Source organism: Lotus japonicus, chromosome 4 (assembly GCF_012489685.1).
Source record: "Lotus japonicus ecotype B-129 chromosome 4, LjGifu_v1.2".
NCBI lineage: Eukaryota > Viridiplantae > Streptophyta > Magnoliopsida > Fabales > Fabaceae > Lotus > Lotus japonicus.
In genome coordinates, this window is record NC_080044.1 from 22023850 (window position 1) to 22041997 (window position 18148).

Genomic DNA, 18148 nt, shown 5'->3' on the forward strand with positions numbered 1-18148 from the left:
TTGGTGAAACCAAAACGATAAAAATAAAAAAATAAAAACTGGTTTTTGTTGTTTAATGATAAAAACGTGATCCGAGTAAAGGAGTAAATCACCATTTCTGTCCCTAAGAAAGTAGGCACCGGTCATATTAGTCCCTAGAGATCATTAATGGTTAAAAAAATCTTTGTAAGTGTTGACGTCGGTCATAGTAGTCTTTATCTAAGTTTGGCCGTTAGTCCCTGAAACGGAAAGTGCTCATGTGTCACATTATGTGCCACGTAGGTTTCAATTTAGTCCCCGACGTTATCAATTTAGTCCCTAGGTAATTAAATTTAATTAAAATAATGAGTTAAAAAAATAAAAATACAAGAATAGAAAATCTTAATTAAAAAAATAAAAAATAAGCCAAATAATTAAAAAATCAGATAAAAACTTAATAAAATAAAATCACATCATCAACTTCTTCCAAAGCTTCAAAAGGTAGATTTAGTACAAAGAGAACAAAGATAATTAAAAAGCAACATCAAAGGAGACTAAGAATTAAAGTGCACCAAAATGAAACTAATAAAAGGAAGGGAACGAATGTTGTAGCAGCTTCAGCAGCATCACGTCCCTCACATATTGGCAAGTCCTGTGTGTTGTACTTGAAAGTCTCTCCATGAAATTCACAGCAACACAACAAAACTACACAAAAATTAAATTAACTGTGCCCCAGAAAAAAAAAAAGACAAGTGCAGCAGGCCTTAGCTCCAAAATTCCTCACAACACCCTGCACCCGATATGAAGTATCTGCAACCCAGAACACAAAACAAAAGCAGCAATCCACAGCTCCCAAAGTCCCTCACAACCATTGCCAAAAGACACATACCATGGAAGCATTTTACCTTTCCATCCAAAATGTCCACAACCCATCCTCACTCAAAGAGAATATCAGAACCCCAAAATCCATCATCTTCCTTCAACAACAAAAAAAAAATCATAAAAACAAAAACATATATCAAAAAATAGAACAGTGGAAGATGAAGGAGAGAAGCCATTGAAACCCAATCCCATCAACACTACCACCACACCGAATCGTCTCCTCCATCGATCTGCCTCCAGAACCAAACTCACCCCAACTTCATCTTCTTCAACAGAAAGGCACCAGATCCGACCAGTTGAAATTGATAAAGTTAGCATCTTTTTGTTGAAATCAGTGAAGGGTTTTCTCTGGTTGAAATTCAGAAGATAAGGGAGATAAATTGGGATGATTAGAAGAGGAAAGCCTGTAAATTGGACCAAAATTTGAAACCCATCTGCTTGAGAGCAAGCTTGAAGAAACAGAGTCCACAATCCGCAACCCTTGACGAGGCTGAGTGGAGGCTTTAGATCGGTGGTGGCTGGTCGGCGGTCGCTGTAGTGAATCGGTGGCGGCTGGGTGGCGTGGAGGCTTTCGGGAGGGGATGGGTTTGGGTTAGGTTTCCAGAAGATAAAGATGATGAAAAGGATCTGGGGTTTTTTTTTATATTATAATTAATATTTAAAAAAAATCTGGTTAATTTTTTATTTTTTGTAATTCATAATTTTAATTATATTTAGTTTGGATTTTCTATTTTTTTATTTTTTAACTATTTATTTTAATTAAATTAATTACCTAGGAACTAAATTGATAACGTCAGGGACTAAATTGAAACCTACGTGGCACAAAACGTGACACATGGGCACTTTCCGTTCCAGAGACTAACGGCCAAACTTAGATAGGGACTACTATGACCGACGTCAACACTTACAGGGATTTTTTTAACCATTAATGAGCTATAGGGACTAATATGACCGGTGCCTACTTTCTTAGGGACCAAAATGGTGATTCACTCCCGAGTAAAGTATTGAGGCAAAACTTGTGTGTGATTTTAGGATTTATAAGTGAAATAAGTGAATAAGTGAATTTTGTAAATATTGTATCTTATCTTATCATGTGCTTTTGAAATTGTAAATATAACTACTAAATACTTATTTTTGTTCTTGTAATGAGAAAAAATTGATGTGAGTAAGCTTGGACAGTAGAATTTTTTTTTGGTAGATTACAAAAATAACAACAAAGGAAAAGAGAAAAGGCAAACTAGTCTAACTCCCTCAACTGAACAACCTTAGTTGGAGGGGAACTCTAAGCAGTTAAGCTTCATCTCTTCTCAACCCCAAGCTTTGCCAAGAGGTCCACAAACTTATTATTATCCCTGGATATATACTAGAAAACTACTTTCTAATCGATGTTTTGTTCGTATTTAAAGTCTCAACCACACTAAGGCAATCTGACTCGCATATGATACACCTAAAACCATACGGGCAAGCTAGTTGAAGCCCCCGAGCAACCCCCAATAACTCAGTCATATATGCATCCCCACAACCTTCAAAATTGGAGAAACCCCATAGTCATCTCCCAAGATGGTTTCGAAACACACCGCCACATCCAATACTCGCCAAACCCCTACTGCAGTTGCCATCTATGTTTATAGGTTTAGAAATAGTAAATAATTAATCAGTTAAATTTTTTTTTAGAAAATAAAATTATATTAGCAAAAGGCTTGAGAGAAGCACTCTCAAATACATTTTACTAACTTGGATCAAGTTAAAGGAAAAACAAGTGGCGCCATATGTAAGGCATCTTGTGAAGAAATTACCAACAAAATGGTGGATACTCATTGTCAATCTACTTAAAGATGTCAGCAAATCCATGTTTGCGTTTCTGTTCTTCGAGATCAATACGTACATGATGAGATATTGAATTCTTAAGCTGCGAGCAATCTTTTAGTTCAATATGAAGAAGTTGGTGAACATGTTCTGAATCAAGCAAATGTTAATAGACATTTCGAACAACGTATTCATGAATTGGATTACCAATTCAAGTTTCAAATATGATAAAAATGACAAATAGAAAAAACGTTGGTGTTGACTGATGGATAAATCATAAATTGATTCATAGATTGGTGCGGAACCCTTTTTTTGCCAATAATAGCCTCTGATTTTCTTTAATGTGAGTCCAACTTCTCCATGGGTCCAAAAAGTTCCTCTAGGTCATCTAAGAAGATCCTCTCTTCTCAACAAGATCCCTTTATGGGTATCCATCTTGTCGCAAGTTGGGTAGGCTCAAAAGTTTGTCATCTAGTAGCGAGTCCTTCAGGTATGAGGCCACGCGTCTCAGAGAGTGTTTCATGTTAACTGAGGCTTAAGGAAGAGTGTTAAGTTCGTGGTAAAAGTACTAGGTTCAAAGGATCGAGTGTGTGATGCCACTTCAGATTTGTGTACGACTACATGCTCAACACCTCTCGAGCTTGTCTCCCTTTTATAGACTTTTAATTGGGCATGTTAAGGCAATTGAATATGGCCTCATCCCAACTCCACGTGAACAGATGGGCCTTTGTGAGAACTTTTTCAAATTCTCAGTTGAGACTTGATGTTTTTCCCCTTTTACAAATTATTTCTTCATCTTTTCTATGTAGTTCTTAATAAGAAAACTTTGGTAACTCCTAAGGCAGCCTCTCTCAAATGTTGGTTATTGTTGACCTACACAAACTCGTATGAAAGGAAGGGGAAGGCTTTTAGCGTATATTTCTTATGGCACCAATATTTTATGTTATTCCACATTATAACTTTCCCCAGGAAAGTTACTTGATTGCGGAAGTTGATTTCAGTGATGAAGTTGCATGCCTTAAGTCGTCGCTAATGGCTTAAGACGATGTCAGTGATAGAGGCATTGCCCACCATTTTCACTCACATCTCATTTCTTCTTTTCTCTTTTTTTTTTTATAATTCATTTATTGTTTATAGGTTTTATTTATTTAGTTATTTATTTATTGTTTTTATAATTAGTTTTTTCATTTTGTAGTATTAGTAGCATTTGTGACGCATGTTTACAAAGTTTGAGACATCATTGAGGTTTTTTTTATAGGCGAGACATCATTAAGGTAGTTGAGTTTTGTTTATATTAAATTATATTTACTAGTTTTTTTTTTACATCGAAAAGATAAATTTCACTCTTCAAGAATTGATCCCCAGATCTCTCTCATCCCAACCCATATGTCTCATATATTTATTAGTACCTTAATAATTATTGTAGGAAATTAATATGTTTAATAATTATATGATTTATTTTGTTGTAAGTTAATGTTTGTTAGTATTTAATAATATTCAATGTGTGCTTTGTTGATATAGTAATTAATGGTTGGACGAAAAAATACCTGCTTTACTGTGGATGATATGTTACACCGGTTATGAAATATTTCAGTTTTAATTCGATACGCTCTTCATGATAATATGTTAAACCTCATATGTCTAAGTTCCATACAAATTTATATGTTCCTGAGCAATCATTAAGTAGTTATAATTTCATTAAATAGATACTTATCAAAATGGTGAAAATTAGTAGGTGGTTTTAAATTGTTGTCATATTGTCACAAATTTTAAGTTCAAACGTTTACTCATATCGTTTATCATGTTTTGAATGATAATAATTTTAAGGGCATAAGTGAAATTCTAAGAAATTAATATTTCAGGAACACTTTGACTCATCGTCTATGCTCACTTTGTTTTGCCCAAGTCAAATAGCTTACATAAAAGACAGTTCAATTCCTAGGAAGAAACTAAAATCTAGTGGTCAAAGTCTATCGTCTAGCTCAAAGTGACCAATGGAAGAAAAAGGAAGAAGACTGTATGAGGAAAGAAGATTGTCTGAAGCAAATGAACGCCTGAGACTATCAATCAAAGCAAGTTGCAATGTTTGAAAAATGAGCGCCATCTTTGAATCAAAAAAATATCTCAGACAAACTTGGAAAAGAAGTCTGAAGAGCACGTGCTCTGATAAAGCATAATGACAAAAGCTGAAGTACAACATTGTCACCATCAAGTTGCCATATTTGCTCATCAACAGATTGAAGCAATATTTCTTATGGCACCAATATTTTATGTTATTACACATTATAACTTTCCCTAGAAAAGTTACTTGTTTGCGGAAGTTGATTTCAGTGATGAAGTTGCATGCCTTAAGCCGTGGCTAATGGCTTAAGACGATGTCAGTGATAGAAGCATTGCGCACCATTTTCACTCACATCTCCTTTCTTCTTTTCTCCTTTTTTTCAATTCATTTATTGTTTATAGATTTTATTTATTTAGTTATTTATATATTGTTTTTATAATTAGTTTTTTCATTTTGTAGTATTAGTAGCATTTGTGACGCATGTTTACAAAGTTTGAGACATCATTGAGGTTTTTTTTATAGGCGAGACATCATTGAGGTAGTTGAGTTTTGTTTATATTAAATTATATTTACTAGTTTTTTTTTTACATCGAAAAGATAAATTTCACTCTTCAAGAATTGATCCCCAAATCTCTCTCATCCCAACCCATATGTCTCATATTTTTATTAGTACCTTAATAATTATTGTACGAAATTAATATGTTTAATAATTATATGATTTATTTTGTTGTAAGTTAATATTTGTTAGTATTTAATAATATTCAATGTGTGCTTTGTTGATATAGTAATTAATGGTTGGACGAAAAAAATACCCGCTTTACTGTGGATGATATGTTCCACCAGTTATGAAATATTTCAGTTTTAATTCGATACGCTCTTCATGATAATATGTTAAACCTCATATGTCTAAGTTCCATACAAATTTATATGTTCATGAGCAATCATTCAGTAGTTATGATTTCATTAAATAGATACTTATCAAAATGGTGAAAATTAGTAGGTGGTTTTAAATTGTTGTCATATTGTCACGGATTTTAAGTTCAAACGTTTACTCATATCGTTTATCATGTTTTGAATGATAATAATTTTAAGGGTATAAGTGAAATACTAAGAAATTAATATTTCAAGAACACTTTGACTCATCATCTATGCCCACTTTGTTTCAAGCCAAATAGCTTACATAAAAGACAGTTCAATTCCTAGGAAGAAACTAAAATCCAGTGGTCAAAGTCTATCGTCTAGCTCAAAGTGACCAATGGAAGAAAAAGGAAGAAGACTGTATGAGGAAAAAAGATCGTCTGAAGCAAATGAACGCCTCAATACTATCAATCAAAGCAAGTTGCAATGTTTGAAAAATGAGCGCCATCTTTGAATCAAAAAAATATCTCAGACAAACTTGGAAAAGAAGTCTGAAGAGCACGTGCTCTGACAAAGCACAATGGTTAAAGATGAAGTACACCGTTGTCACCATCAAGTTGCCATATTTGCTCATCAACATATAGAAGCAAAGACCAATGGCACCTACCAACTGACAAACTACATCTTTTGGGTAAAAGGTCTTCATCAAACAGTGTCATGCATTTATTGCATCTGACAACAAGTACATAAAATCATCGTTTGATCCAACGGTTATAATCTTTGTGAAGAACAAGCTTCAACGACTATAATCTCTCTCATAGAAGATCAAGAAGTATAAAAGCAAGGCTTAAGGATTTCTGCAACCAACGATCCAATCTCTATTTAAATTATCCTAGCGATCAAAGCAAGAAGCAAGAAATAAAAAACAAGCTTAAGAGTCAAATCTTTTGACATCGTGTAAGAGAAATTTCTAAGAGTCAAATCCTTATCCCACACTCTTTATATCTAGAACTAAAAGTATATCACAGGGTCAAAACTTATCAAATGCTTTGTAGTTTCCGTGCTCAGAATTTTCTATTATCCCTCTCGTGAGAAGAGAACTTGTAGAAGCAAACGATCTTGAAAAAGATTGTTAGGAGAAGTCCTGTATAATACTTAAAGAGAAGTTCTTCACAATACTTGATTACGAGAAGTCCTGTAGAATACTTGGTTGGGAGAAGTCATGTCTAATACTTGTTAGGAGAAATCATGGATAATACTTGTGGGAGAAGTCCTGGTGAATACTTGTGGGAGAAGTCCTTGATACTTGGTTAGTAAAATCTTGGTTAAGCAAAGGACTAGACGTAGTCCCATCGTTTGGGGGTGAACCATGATATATCGCTGTGTCTCTATCATTTACTCATTCACTCTTTTATCCGCTGCACTAAACGATTGCGAAATTTTTCATCTAAAACTAATAATCTTTTGAAAAAAATGAAAGTCTTAAAACAACACAATTCAAATCCCTTTTCTTGTGTTCTATTTTTACATTTCAACGAAGAGTGCAAAAAATGAATTTTTTGTTCTACTTACGAAGCACTTTGATCCCTAGTAAATTGTGTAAATTAACTATAGTTTAAGTTTTCAATAAGCTACCGACGAATCCGACCGTCAATAATTTACCGATGAGTTTTTGAAATTTGCTGGTAAATATTACCGATGAGTGTACGGTGGTCGAGATTATGGTAGTGTTGTAAGATAATAGTGACGATAGTGACAATGATGGTTCTCATGGTGGCAATGGTAGAGACTAATGACAGAGGCAGTGGTGGTGGCGATGGAAGTGGTGATGGCGGCAACGATGATGGTGGAAGTGATGGTGGAGGCGATGGTTTTGGTTGCTGTGTGGTAGTAGCTTATACGTTAGAGTCTTATCATGCTTAATTTCTCATATGTAGGTTAAATGAAATAATCCACCATTTAAATGTTTTAGAGATTTTGATGAATTAAACTTATAAATACACTTTTAGCACCAAACTATAAATAAACCAATAATGTTTTTATTATATTTTATAAATGGTTATACTTAATACGATAAGTGAGCCTATGTTAAAAAAAAATGCTTTTGGTCTGGAGTGTGTGCCGGAGATGGAAACACGCCATTAAAGACATTCAAAATAGAAATGGAAGAGGAAAGGGAGTTTGGTTCGAGCAAAAACATAAACGGGGTCTGCGACGGAGTTGGCGTGCTCGTGTCCTACGTGCTTAATAGACGCGGTGGCTGTCACGGTGGCTCGTCGAAGACGCAGCTTCCGGCAGGGATCGATTCGATAGTGGTTACCGGTACTTTGGAAACACGTGCTTTGGTTTGATGATGCTTCCGATTCATGGAGGCGGAGCGGTGGTTCTGGGGCTCGCACTTCGATGGGCTTGATGTGGTAACTGGTAAGTGTAGTGGTTTGGTTGGTAATTGAAATCACAAAGTGTATTGATTGATAACTTCAGATTAATTTATTGAATTGTATTTGAAACTAACATAATGCTAAACACAAATTTCATGAGTGTAGATTTTAGTTATCAATTGTTAGTTAAAGCGTAGGTGCAGTATTGCTGGTTCCATTGTATTTGAATAAGATTCTTGTGTTGCTGCATTTCATTTTTCAACCATAAATCCCATTCCTTTTTTTTTTGGTGACATGGAGGGGCAAGGCCCATAAATCCCATTCCTTTTGATATTTTAATATGATTGAATTTATTAAATTTGTACTAGGGTTGTTTACTTAGTCTGAGACTTATAGGATGAGTAATCTTAGCATCCTCAAACTGTCATGTTAATAGGGCTCTGCATTTTATAGTAGGAGTAATCTTAGCATGTTCATTGATAGATAGAAACAAAACTGAGAGATATAATGAGTAATGTGATAGAAAAAGAAGTGAGATTTACGAAAAAAATGGGTCGAAATGAGATGAAAAGGAAAATGAATGGGTAAATATTGTAGGATCATGAAAGCAAAAATAAAGGTCACCAACACAGTAAGCATAGTGGCCATGAAAGAAAATGTGATCACATATAGCTACAAGCGTATATAACGAGCGATTACATATAGCAACAAGGAAAACAAGAGCCTTCAAGTACATATAGCTACAAGGAAAACAAGGCATGTCTCAGCCTTCAAACATTGGATACACAGGGGAAAACCAGGCATGTCTCAGTCTTCAAAAGTTTACTTCATCACTTTTATTAATGTGGATCATCTCCTTTAAAATTATTGTAACTAGAATGCTCTTGTGTTTTCGCATAACCAGCAAAAGATTTTTTCCCCCTCACCTTCTTTTCCTTTGAAGAACTTCCAGAACATGTTGTGCGGTGCAGTAAGCAATAGCCTGAACAGTGACCATTGGATTCACACCCAAAGCTGTAGGAAAGACACTCGTGTCTGCCAGATAAAGACCCTCCACCTCCCATGTCTCCCCCATCTGGTTCACCACTGATTCCTTTGGATTAGTTCCCATCCGACAACTCCCCATCTGATGTGCTGAGCATATTGGTGTTGAAAGGTCTGTTATTGGCCTTGAGCTTTCTTCTTTCACAAACTTCTCGAATTCATGATAGCTCACCTGCTTAACATTTAAGCTCCTTCCCTTATTGTTATGTGTCCCAATTTCTTCAGCTCCAGCCGCTGCGAGGATTCTCAGTACCTTCTCAATTCCTTTCTGCAAACTCTCTTCGTCTGCATCTTTCATCTGATAGCTTATACAGCTTGGTGAATTCAAAGTTCCTGACCCTTGGTCCCTTGCCAGTGCAAAAACATGAGCTGTTCTGGAGAATTTGCTCATTCGATCTTTTATGTCCTTTCCAGAAACCCATGGCATGAGAAGTGAGAACATACCAGGATGTAGTGCAGGTGTTTGGATCACTGCACCATATCCAGATTTGTCAAACTCTGCAACAACTGTGGACATTGCTGTCATAATCCCTCCTTCATAGCTTTTCTTATGTTCCTCTGGCCAAGAGTCGGGTGAAGGCGTATCCGGGAAGTAGCCCCAAGCCATTGTCACTGGATGAAGATGCAAGTTTCTCCCTATGTTTTCGTTCCTCAAGCCGCTTCTTTTGAGTAATTCTGGAGTGCGGAGTGCTCCGCAGGCTACAATTGTGACCTTGGACTCCACCACACAAATGTCCTTGTGTCCCTTGTAGTCAATTTGAAAAGCAACTCCACTGGCCACTTTTTTGTCTCTTCCTTTCATTTTCTTATGCAAGACTTGTATAGCCTCACAATTGGGGAGGATTGCTCCATTACCTGATTTTACCAAGTCCACCAGCCATGTTTCTGATGTAGCCTTCTTCCTTCCATCCTTGCATCCCATGAAACACCAACCGCAATAGTGATCTGGTGGAGCATTCCGAGGAATGTTGCTAACAGGATACCCCATTTCTTGACACCCTCTTCTTAGGACTGCATTATTAAAACCTTCATCTTCAAACTCAGATTGGACTCCCATTTTCTCACACACAGTATCCATGGCTTCTTTATATAATTTACTTTCAAATAGCTCTAGCTCGTGGCGGTCGCACCACTCCTTGCATACATGCTGAGGGGTTTTGATACTGGCTGACCAGTTGATTGCAGACCCTCCACCAACTGTGGATCCTGCTAGAATTAACACAGCCATATCATCTGATGCAACCAAACCATTGGAGAGGTACATTTGATCCATGCTTGGTCCTTCCAGTAAGGAAAGATTGTTCCTCGCGAAATAGCTTCCTTTCTCCAAGACCAGCACTTTGTATCCAGCTTTTGCTAGAACTCCAGCTACCACACCACCTCCTGAGCCAGAACCAACAACCACTGCATCACATTTGAAAACTAGAGAAGGAGATGAGATGCTAGAAGGTTTATTCTTTTGAGGAGTAACAGAGACTGGGATTCCGAATCGTCTTAGAGAATCTGTAATGATGTCTCGTGGGTAATTCAGATGGACAAGACCTTTGTAAAGAGGTCCTACAACTTCTTCATCATAATCATCCTCTTCTTTTTCCTCATGTCCTCCTCCTTTTGATGTTCTTTGTGAAAGATGGTTCTTCAACTGTGCTTTGAACTCTGGATCTGTTCCGCAATATCCAATTGCATTCCATGATGGGTTATCTCCTTCATCTTGCTGAAAATGGAACAATTCTGGCGTGAGTACATGGATCCAAGCTTACCAGAAAAACAGACAAATGTGATCATATGCTAAACACTTTGTAGCTGCATTGTGATAAATTTATCTCTTTAGGATAGAGACATATAGAAGATAAATTGCAGAGTTATAATCGTCTATTGGCAAGTTAGTAGTTAGATTTCAACTTCAAAGTTTATATGTATGGACTAACTCCATAAGTAAGGGACTTAATCTATGTCGGGTTAGTGTGGTACCTGGCCTGAACCCAATTTGTATCTTCTATTTTTTGCCAATGTGGGCTACAGTTTGGGAAACATTTGCATGGATTCTGATCTTTACTTTCCAGTCTTCTGAGAAACTTTGGGCCACGTTTGTGGTCTATTGTTTTTCTTTTATTAGTAGTAGCAATAAGATGGAATATGTTGAAAATAAAAAGAATAAAGTGGAATTTATTATCAACCAAAACAAGGTTGAGGCTATGCTCTTGCAATTACCAAGTTCCTCACCACTAACCTAATCCTAATGATTTGTTTTACCTTAACTTTATAACTATGAAACAAGATTCAGATAAAAATCAAACTCGAAAAAATGGTGCGCACTTAATAAGTACCTTATGATTTTGTACATAATATTGTCTGTTCAATTTTAAAGTGGTGCATTGAACTGTAAGACTGAAATTAAAATACATGTAATGGTAATATATTTTTTCTTACACATCAAACCCCACTGGAAGGAAGGCCAAGGTCATGTTTGGGACTGTATACTCTATTATCATCTGAAATGTTTTATAGACTATAATTTGGGGCACATGAAGAAGTAAGTGTCATCTTAGATGCTAACTAAATGAATTTCCCTTCCAAGTTAACGCCTTTGTTCCTTGGACTAACATCACTCGGTTTCCAGTTCTAGTGGGACAGTGTTTTGACCATGAATTTTGTAATCTAGTGACACAACTTTTATCTAAAACTACTAACACTAGTTTAACAAGGAAATTGTTAAGTTCCCACATTTGCCAGTGATATGGTGAAGTGGTATGGTTAAAATAATTCTTTTATATGGGAATACAATCTTCATGTCTGAGCTAGTCTTTAGATTAGAATTAGACCTAATATGTTTTTAATATGGTATTAAAGTCTATTCTAGATTTGTTTATTGGTGATCACCATCAACCGCATATGTCTACTTTTGAAAATTTAACACTCCAAATATCTAACATTAAACATGAGGAAAAAACTTTTAGAGGAGAGTTAGGCCTAAACCAATTCTAATAGGGATCCGTTTACATGGATCCACTCGTCATGGTCTAATTGAGCGCGTGCAATTTTTGAAGATTGTACAATACAATTGGAGTGAATGCATGTTGGTAGAACATGAGCTGTAACCAGTACGGCACAGCTTAGGCTTCAATTTGGGTCGATATTCCAATCAAATCTCACTATTATTGTGGAACAGCAATGGTCCTCTAATATATGTGTTGGCTCCACGCGGGCCAGTTTGCTATAAGTTGAGTGAATTATTAAATTGGACTACGAAAGTATTGGACATGGCAAATTAGTTTTTAGATTTAGAAAATACCTCCGTTGTTTCTAATTGTGTAAAATGTCACTCAAGTTAGTCACAACAGTCAAATAAAACGTCGATCAACTTAATCCATGTATAGACTAACATGAGCGACAATTTACACAATCAGAAACTAGAGATCGTATGAATTTTTTTTTTCAAAAGATAAACTTACCGGCGCCCAACAATTTCAGGATCAATCCTATTTTATGATAATAATTTGTTTAAATAGGGAATAAATTTATATCTTAAGAAACTTATAAACTAATCTGAATGAATGCGTAACATTTTAATAAAATATTTTAACAGTTAAGGAGAAAACATTTATTACATTCTATATTATTTTACTATCCGTTCCAGAATGATAGCTCAAGTGCTAAGAGTTAGGGGACATATAAGTTGGGTGAAGTAGGTCTAGGGATTGATTCCTGGAAGGCGCAATTTATTTTCCGATGTGTAAACAAAAATATTATTCCTCTTTATATCCCCCAAACTTATTTTCTTTCCAATGCACTCTCCATTAAATACCATATCATATCCCAAATTAATTTAATTTAATATATATAATCTTTAAACAAAGGGTCAGCGTCAGGAGAAAATTGAATAGAATGTTATTAAAAAAAAGCAAAAGAAGAAAAATATTTGGTTAAATAATTAATTAAAAAACATCGATTTAATTTAATTGATAACCTATAACGGATGTGTAATTAAATGAGAATGACACGTCATTACTAACAGTGTAACATACAAAATTTGCCTCTCATAAATAATGCCTTGAATTTGGTGTATGTTAGAGATACATAAAGAAATCGACATAAAATGTCCCTAAATTTAACTTAAAATAAAAGAGAAAATATAGTGATCAATGTATTTGATAAATGTCATATCATATAGAATTAAAACCGTATCATATAAACTCTTTTTGAAGCTTTCCAGTTCTTAGGTTATGCCGGATGGCAGGGGTGTTCATAACCGAACCAATCCAAACAAAACCGACAAACCGATCAAAAAAACCGAAATCCAATCAAACCGAAAACCGAACGGACTGAAAATTGAAAAAACCGAAATTATTTATTGGATCGGATCGGATTTCGGATTTGATTTCCAAAACCGAACTAATCCAATCCAAACCGAACATTCACAAATATGTATACTTTTAATTATACATATATCATTTCATTTACACTTACATAATACATATTTATTGTATATATATTGATTATATCACACATGCTTATTTATAAAATTACGTTTTAATAAAAAAAGTTCAAATAATTATTTAAACTATATACATGCATCAAAGTAAACAATTATAATCATAATTTAAAAATATGTTGACTATGTTATAATTTATAAATGCTATATTAATGTTATAAATTTTGTATCGTTGTATTTATCATATATTATATATTTTTAAAATTTATACAACACAGTTTCAAAGTATAAAAAAGTGAAACAAAAACCGAACAATCCAATCCAATCCAAACCACTATAGATTGGATCGGATTGGATCGGATTGGTTCGAATTTGGATTTAGTAAAATATCCATTAGATGACAAAATCATAAAACCGATGAGATCGAATCGGATGATTTTTCTCCTCAAAACCGATCCAATCCAATCCGCGAACACCCCTACCGGATGGTGGATGGACAATGACACTGTTTTTCATTTCTTTATGCAAACATACTCTCTCCGTTCCTATATAAAACTGACACTTTAAGGTTGTTGCACAAGTATTAAAAATTAACAATTAATATTTTTGTTTTATTAAAATTACAAATTAAATCTAACTTCCTATTTATCTCTCTTAATAATTCTAATTTTTCAATTTTCCTACCACCAATAAATGAAGGGTACAATTGATAAAGTATAATTAATGCTCTCTTGAACTTTATAAAGTGACAGATAATTAGGAACAAAATTTAGCTAGAAATAGTGTCAGTTACACCCTTCGATCACTATTATAAGCAAAAAACAAGTTTTTAAATTCTTTAATAAATATATATCATTTATTGAATGAATTGAAATGTTGTTTTTTTTGCTTATAATAGGGACCGGATGATGTATATATGAACAGAGGGAGTATAAATAAACAAGAGGATATATACCATTCCTCCACCAAACCACTTGCATCCCTTTCATTCCATCTTCTTTCCTATCCCTTTCACTCACGACTCAACAATACTTCTAGACATAACATTAATACCTCACTTATATAAATATTATCCATTATATATTGGACAACAAAGTTGATACCTAGCAAATCATAACCAATCACAATTTTTTTAGAAAATAAAACCAATAACAATACGTGCATTCCACGTACGTACATAATGTTTATATAATATGAGAATTGTTATTCAGACCCAAAATATTTTAAGAAATTCAAAAATACCTTTGTCGAACGCAGTGTCTCACTTTGAACGTGCGTTAGGGTCGCACTTTCAAAGTGCGTTAGGTTGCAGAAAAAAAACAGCAATTATAAAAACGACACTTTAACAGTAGAAAAGAAGAGAGAGAGAGAGAGAGGAAGATGGAGGTTGTTGTTGTGGTGGTGGTGGTGACGGTGGTGGTGACAAAGATGGTGGTGACGGTGGTGGTGATAGAGGTGGTGGTGACGGTGGTGACGGTGGTGGAGGAAAGAGGAAAGAGGAGATAGAGAGGGGAATATGGAGGTTGTTGTTGTGGTGATGGTGGTGGTGGTGACGGTGGTGGTGGCGGCGGAGGTGGAGGGTGGTGGAAGAAAGAGGTAAGGAGAGAGGAGAGAGAATGTGAGTGAGAATTTTTTATATTTTTTTATTAAGGGCATTTTAGTATTTTTACACATTTAAGGGGAGTCTGAATAGCTGTGGGAGGGTCTGAATAACAATTCCCATATAATATACATTACACCATTTATTAGTTAGTAAAAAGGTTCATATTAGCTAGAGTAGAGATTAATGTTCCTTCTAAAATTTTATAGCTATTAGAAGTATTTCCTGACTAATTCCCTGGTATATGATTTCATCATCTATTAGATTGTATTTGTTTTAAAAGAAACACTACAAAACCGCATTTGAACACATTTCATATAATTGGAAAATTGAACATATTTTTTTTAAAAATTGATTACTCAATTTACGAGGCAAATGTATTGAATTTTTAAAAGTAGGCAAATGTATTGATTACTTATAGTAATAAGAAATTTATGCATAAGTATATTCAAAAAAAACATTTGTGTGTTTGTATACCAGTTAAATGCAACATGAACAGAGCTTCATCAAAATTCATAAGAAGATCGAGTTTTATTCACGGTTAATCATCAGTTGCACTGGGACTAAGGAGTATCTAAATATAGCTTATGTTGGTATCACTCTCTTAATGTGTGTGTTATATGCGTAAACATAGCTTATGTTGGTTTCATCTCTAAATGAAGCAGGATACGACCACTATAAGCGGTAAAACTCTCATTGTCAAGTATTTAACCTTGCTGTATTTTGAAGGACTTGAACAATAAAGCCTTCACTTAAACTAGAACCACCTTCCTAAATGTGTGTGTGCGCGTGCGCGTGTTATAGTGCAAAATTCAATTCAAATATATTTATATACCCAGCTTTAACAGGGTCCAAAGTCCAAACATTAAACGAGTTCCTCGCACAAGAGTGGCAAGCAAGCTGAAGATAGCAACAGTTATTAATGACATGCAAAACTTGAAAGAAAGAGAGGAAGAAGCAGGACACATTAAATGCAAAATGTTTATGAATTCGTGCAAGGTCTGCACTTGGTGCAGTTTGAAATGAATGAGGTGTACTACTTTAATCTAACCTAAATTCTTTTACTTTATCAAAAATTAAAACAAAGTACTCTAACCTGAGTAAAGAAGCTTAGGAGCGTGAGAAGCTTGATGGTCCTGAAAAACATCCTCAGGAGACGAAAGTAACTGAGAGACCAAGACTTCAAAATTTTTTGGCGTTTTTCCGGTGACAGGTCAGGGTAGCTGTGGAAGAAGGGGAACTTCATTGAGAGGCTCGCCATGCCGCACAGTATGAATGTGCCGAACCATGTTGATAGTAGCCATAGCGTCAACAAGAACAACCATGTACTTGGGTGTTTCAATTTCTCACTTATCAGAATCCCAAGCTGTAAAGCAAAGCAAAACACAACATACATGTTAGTACATATATAACTAGGATTACCTACCTGATTTCTGTCAAGAACTGCTTCAATCATCATCTTTGATTTATATTATGAAATTATAAATTTATATTTTAAACATAAACTTAAATCAAGTTTTCAGGTTAGATTTGTGAGTGCACATACTGAAGTTGATCTTGAAACTGCATATCCAAACGAAAATTAAGATTTGTTCACCTATGAATCATGTTTGTACTTGTTATAAAAAATAGAGTTTAATTTTGATGCACCGACGGTGTAAAGTTTTTTTACACCGTCAACCAATCAGATTTCAAGGATGTGACATGTCAATCAAAGAAATTAAATGAAAAGAGAGATTTTCTCACATCCTTAAAATCTGATTGGTTGACGGTGTAAAAAAACTTTACACCGTCGGTGCATCAAGTTTTTTCTCAAAAAATAATATATAATTTAGTATATATTACTTATAATATGTTTTATATGTGGCGGTATAATTAATTTTCAATTATGTTCTTTAATTTGTGAATCAGATTTTTTTCCATTTTTATATATCATGACAAATAAAAATGTGGAATGATTTTATTCTATAAATTATATATATGTTTGACTCTATAAAATACGAGTTACTTCCATTTGTAAAAAAAAAAATGTTTGACTCTATCATAAGTACTTGCGTTACATCTTAACATTAAATCTTAAGTGACTTTAATAAGATGGAGGTTTTAATTAATTGTAGTTGTTGGCTGCCCATAGAGTTGTCACCAAGTTCAAAGAATATACACAAGGAAGCTACAATCTGAGAATGATTGACGCAAAGAGATATGAATTCCATTTTTGGACTATATCTTCTACTCACTTATCTGGTAAAATATACTCTATTCAAGGAGGTGTCTGTATGACTGTATGGATGAAAAAAAATAAATATGGATAAAATAATTTTATTTATCAAATCTTTCCTAAAAGTCAAGAGTATCATTTTTTTCAAACTCTTTTCCCGGTAAGTTTTTTATGAAGAGAATAGATAGAAAATTTTATGTGTCTCTCTCCCACTTCCGCCAGGATGAGTGTTGTAAGAAAAAGAAAAAAAGATTGCTATATTATGAGATATGAACAAATTAAAAGATAAAGAAATTAAAAATATGACAGATGATGTGTTGAGTAAAAAGAGAAATATGAAGAAAAAATTAGTGGAAATCAGATGAAAAAAAAGTATCTGAATAAAATCTAAACCCAACAAGAAAATTGATACAAACAAAACATTATTAAAAGTGCAAGGGAAAGATGAAAATTTTAAGGTAAAAAGGTGTGGCTAGTCCTACACGTTCATGTGTGCCAGCCATGGAAGCTGAAGTGCGGTAGAAATTGGCCACAGATTCATCAGAGGAACCTGCAACGTTGTCTTTGATGGAAGGTAAGATGGTGTCACAGAGAGAAACGAGGGACTTCATCTGCCTAGGAGAGAGAGAGTTCGTAGGAGCCTTTTCTTGTTTCTCTCTCTCCTCACCACCAACATCACCACCACCATTAAGAAGAAGACCTTGTGTATCAACACTACCGAGCTCAATCACGGTGTGAACTTTTGCCTCGTTCACTCCCAAACCCAAACCCAACCTGAAGCTACCACTTCTGCTATTGCTCTCTCTATTGTTCTCCATTATTGGTTTTGTTTCTCTTTTACAAATAGCCAAAGGCTTGGTATAAAAGTCTCAGCAACGCCTGGACTTTATATAATAACTTCATAACA

General features: G+C 34.7%; 1 protein-coding gene across 1 annotated transcript; it reads right to left on the minus strand.

The window, feature by feature from the left end:
* Window positions 1–8588: 8588 nt before the first annotated feature.
* LOC130710617 (long-chain-alcohol oxidase FAO4A-like) lies at window positions 8589–18148 on the minus strand. Its single transcript, XM_057559946.1, has 3 exons — window positions 17724–18148; window positions 16120–16389; window positions 8589–10705 (listed from the first exon to the last, which is right to left on the minus strand). Exons 1-3 carry the CDS (start codon window positions 18057–18059, stop codon window positions 8870–8872), a joined length of 2442 nt encoding a protein of 813 aa, XP_057415929.1. The 5' UTR covers window positions 18060–18148; the 3' UTR covers window positions 8589–8869.

Coding starts and splice junctions, on each gene's coding strand:
- LOC130710617 (XM_057559946.1), bottom strand. CDS start 18,059: ATGGAGAACAATAGAGAGAGCAATAGCAGAAGTGGTAGCTTCAGGTTG. Junction 16,390..17,723: donor TGGCTGGCACACATGAACGT/GTAGGACTAGCC, acceptor TTTGCTTTACAG/CTTGGGATTCTGATAAGTGA. Junction 10,706..16,119: donor TCCTAAGCTTCTTTACTCAG/GTTAGAGTACTT, acceptor TTCCATTTTCAG/CAAGATGAAGGAGATAACCC.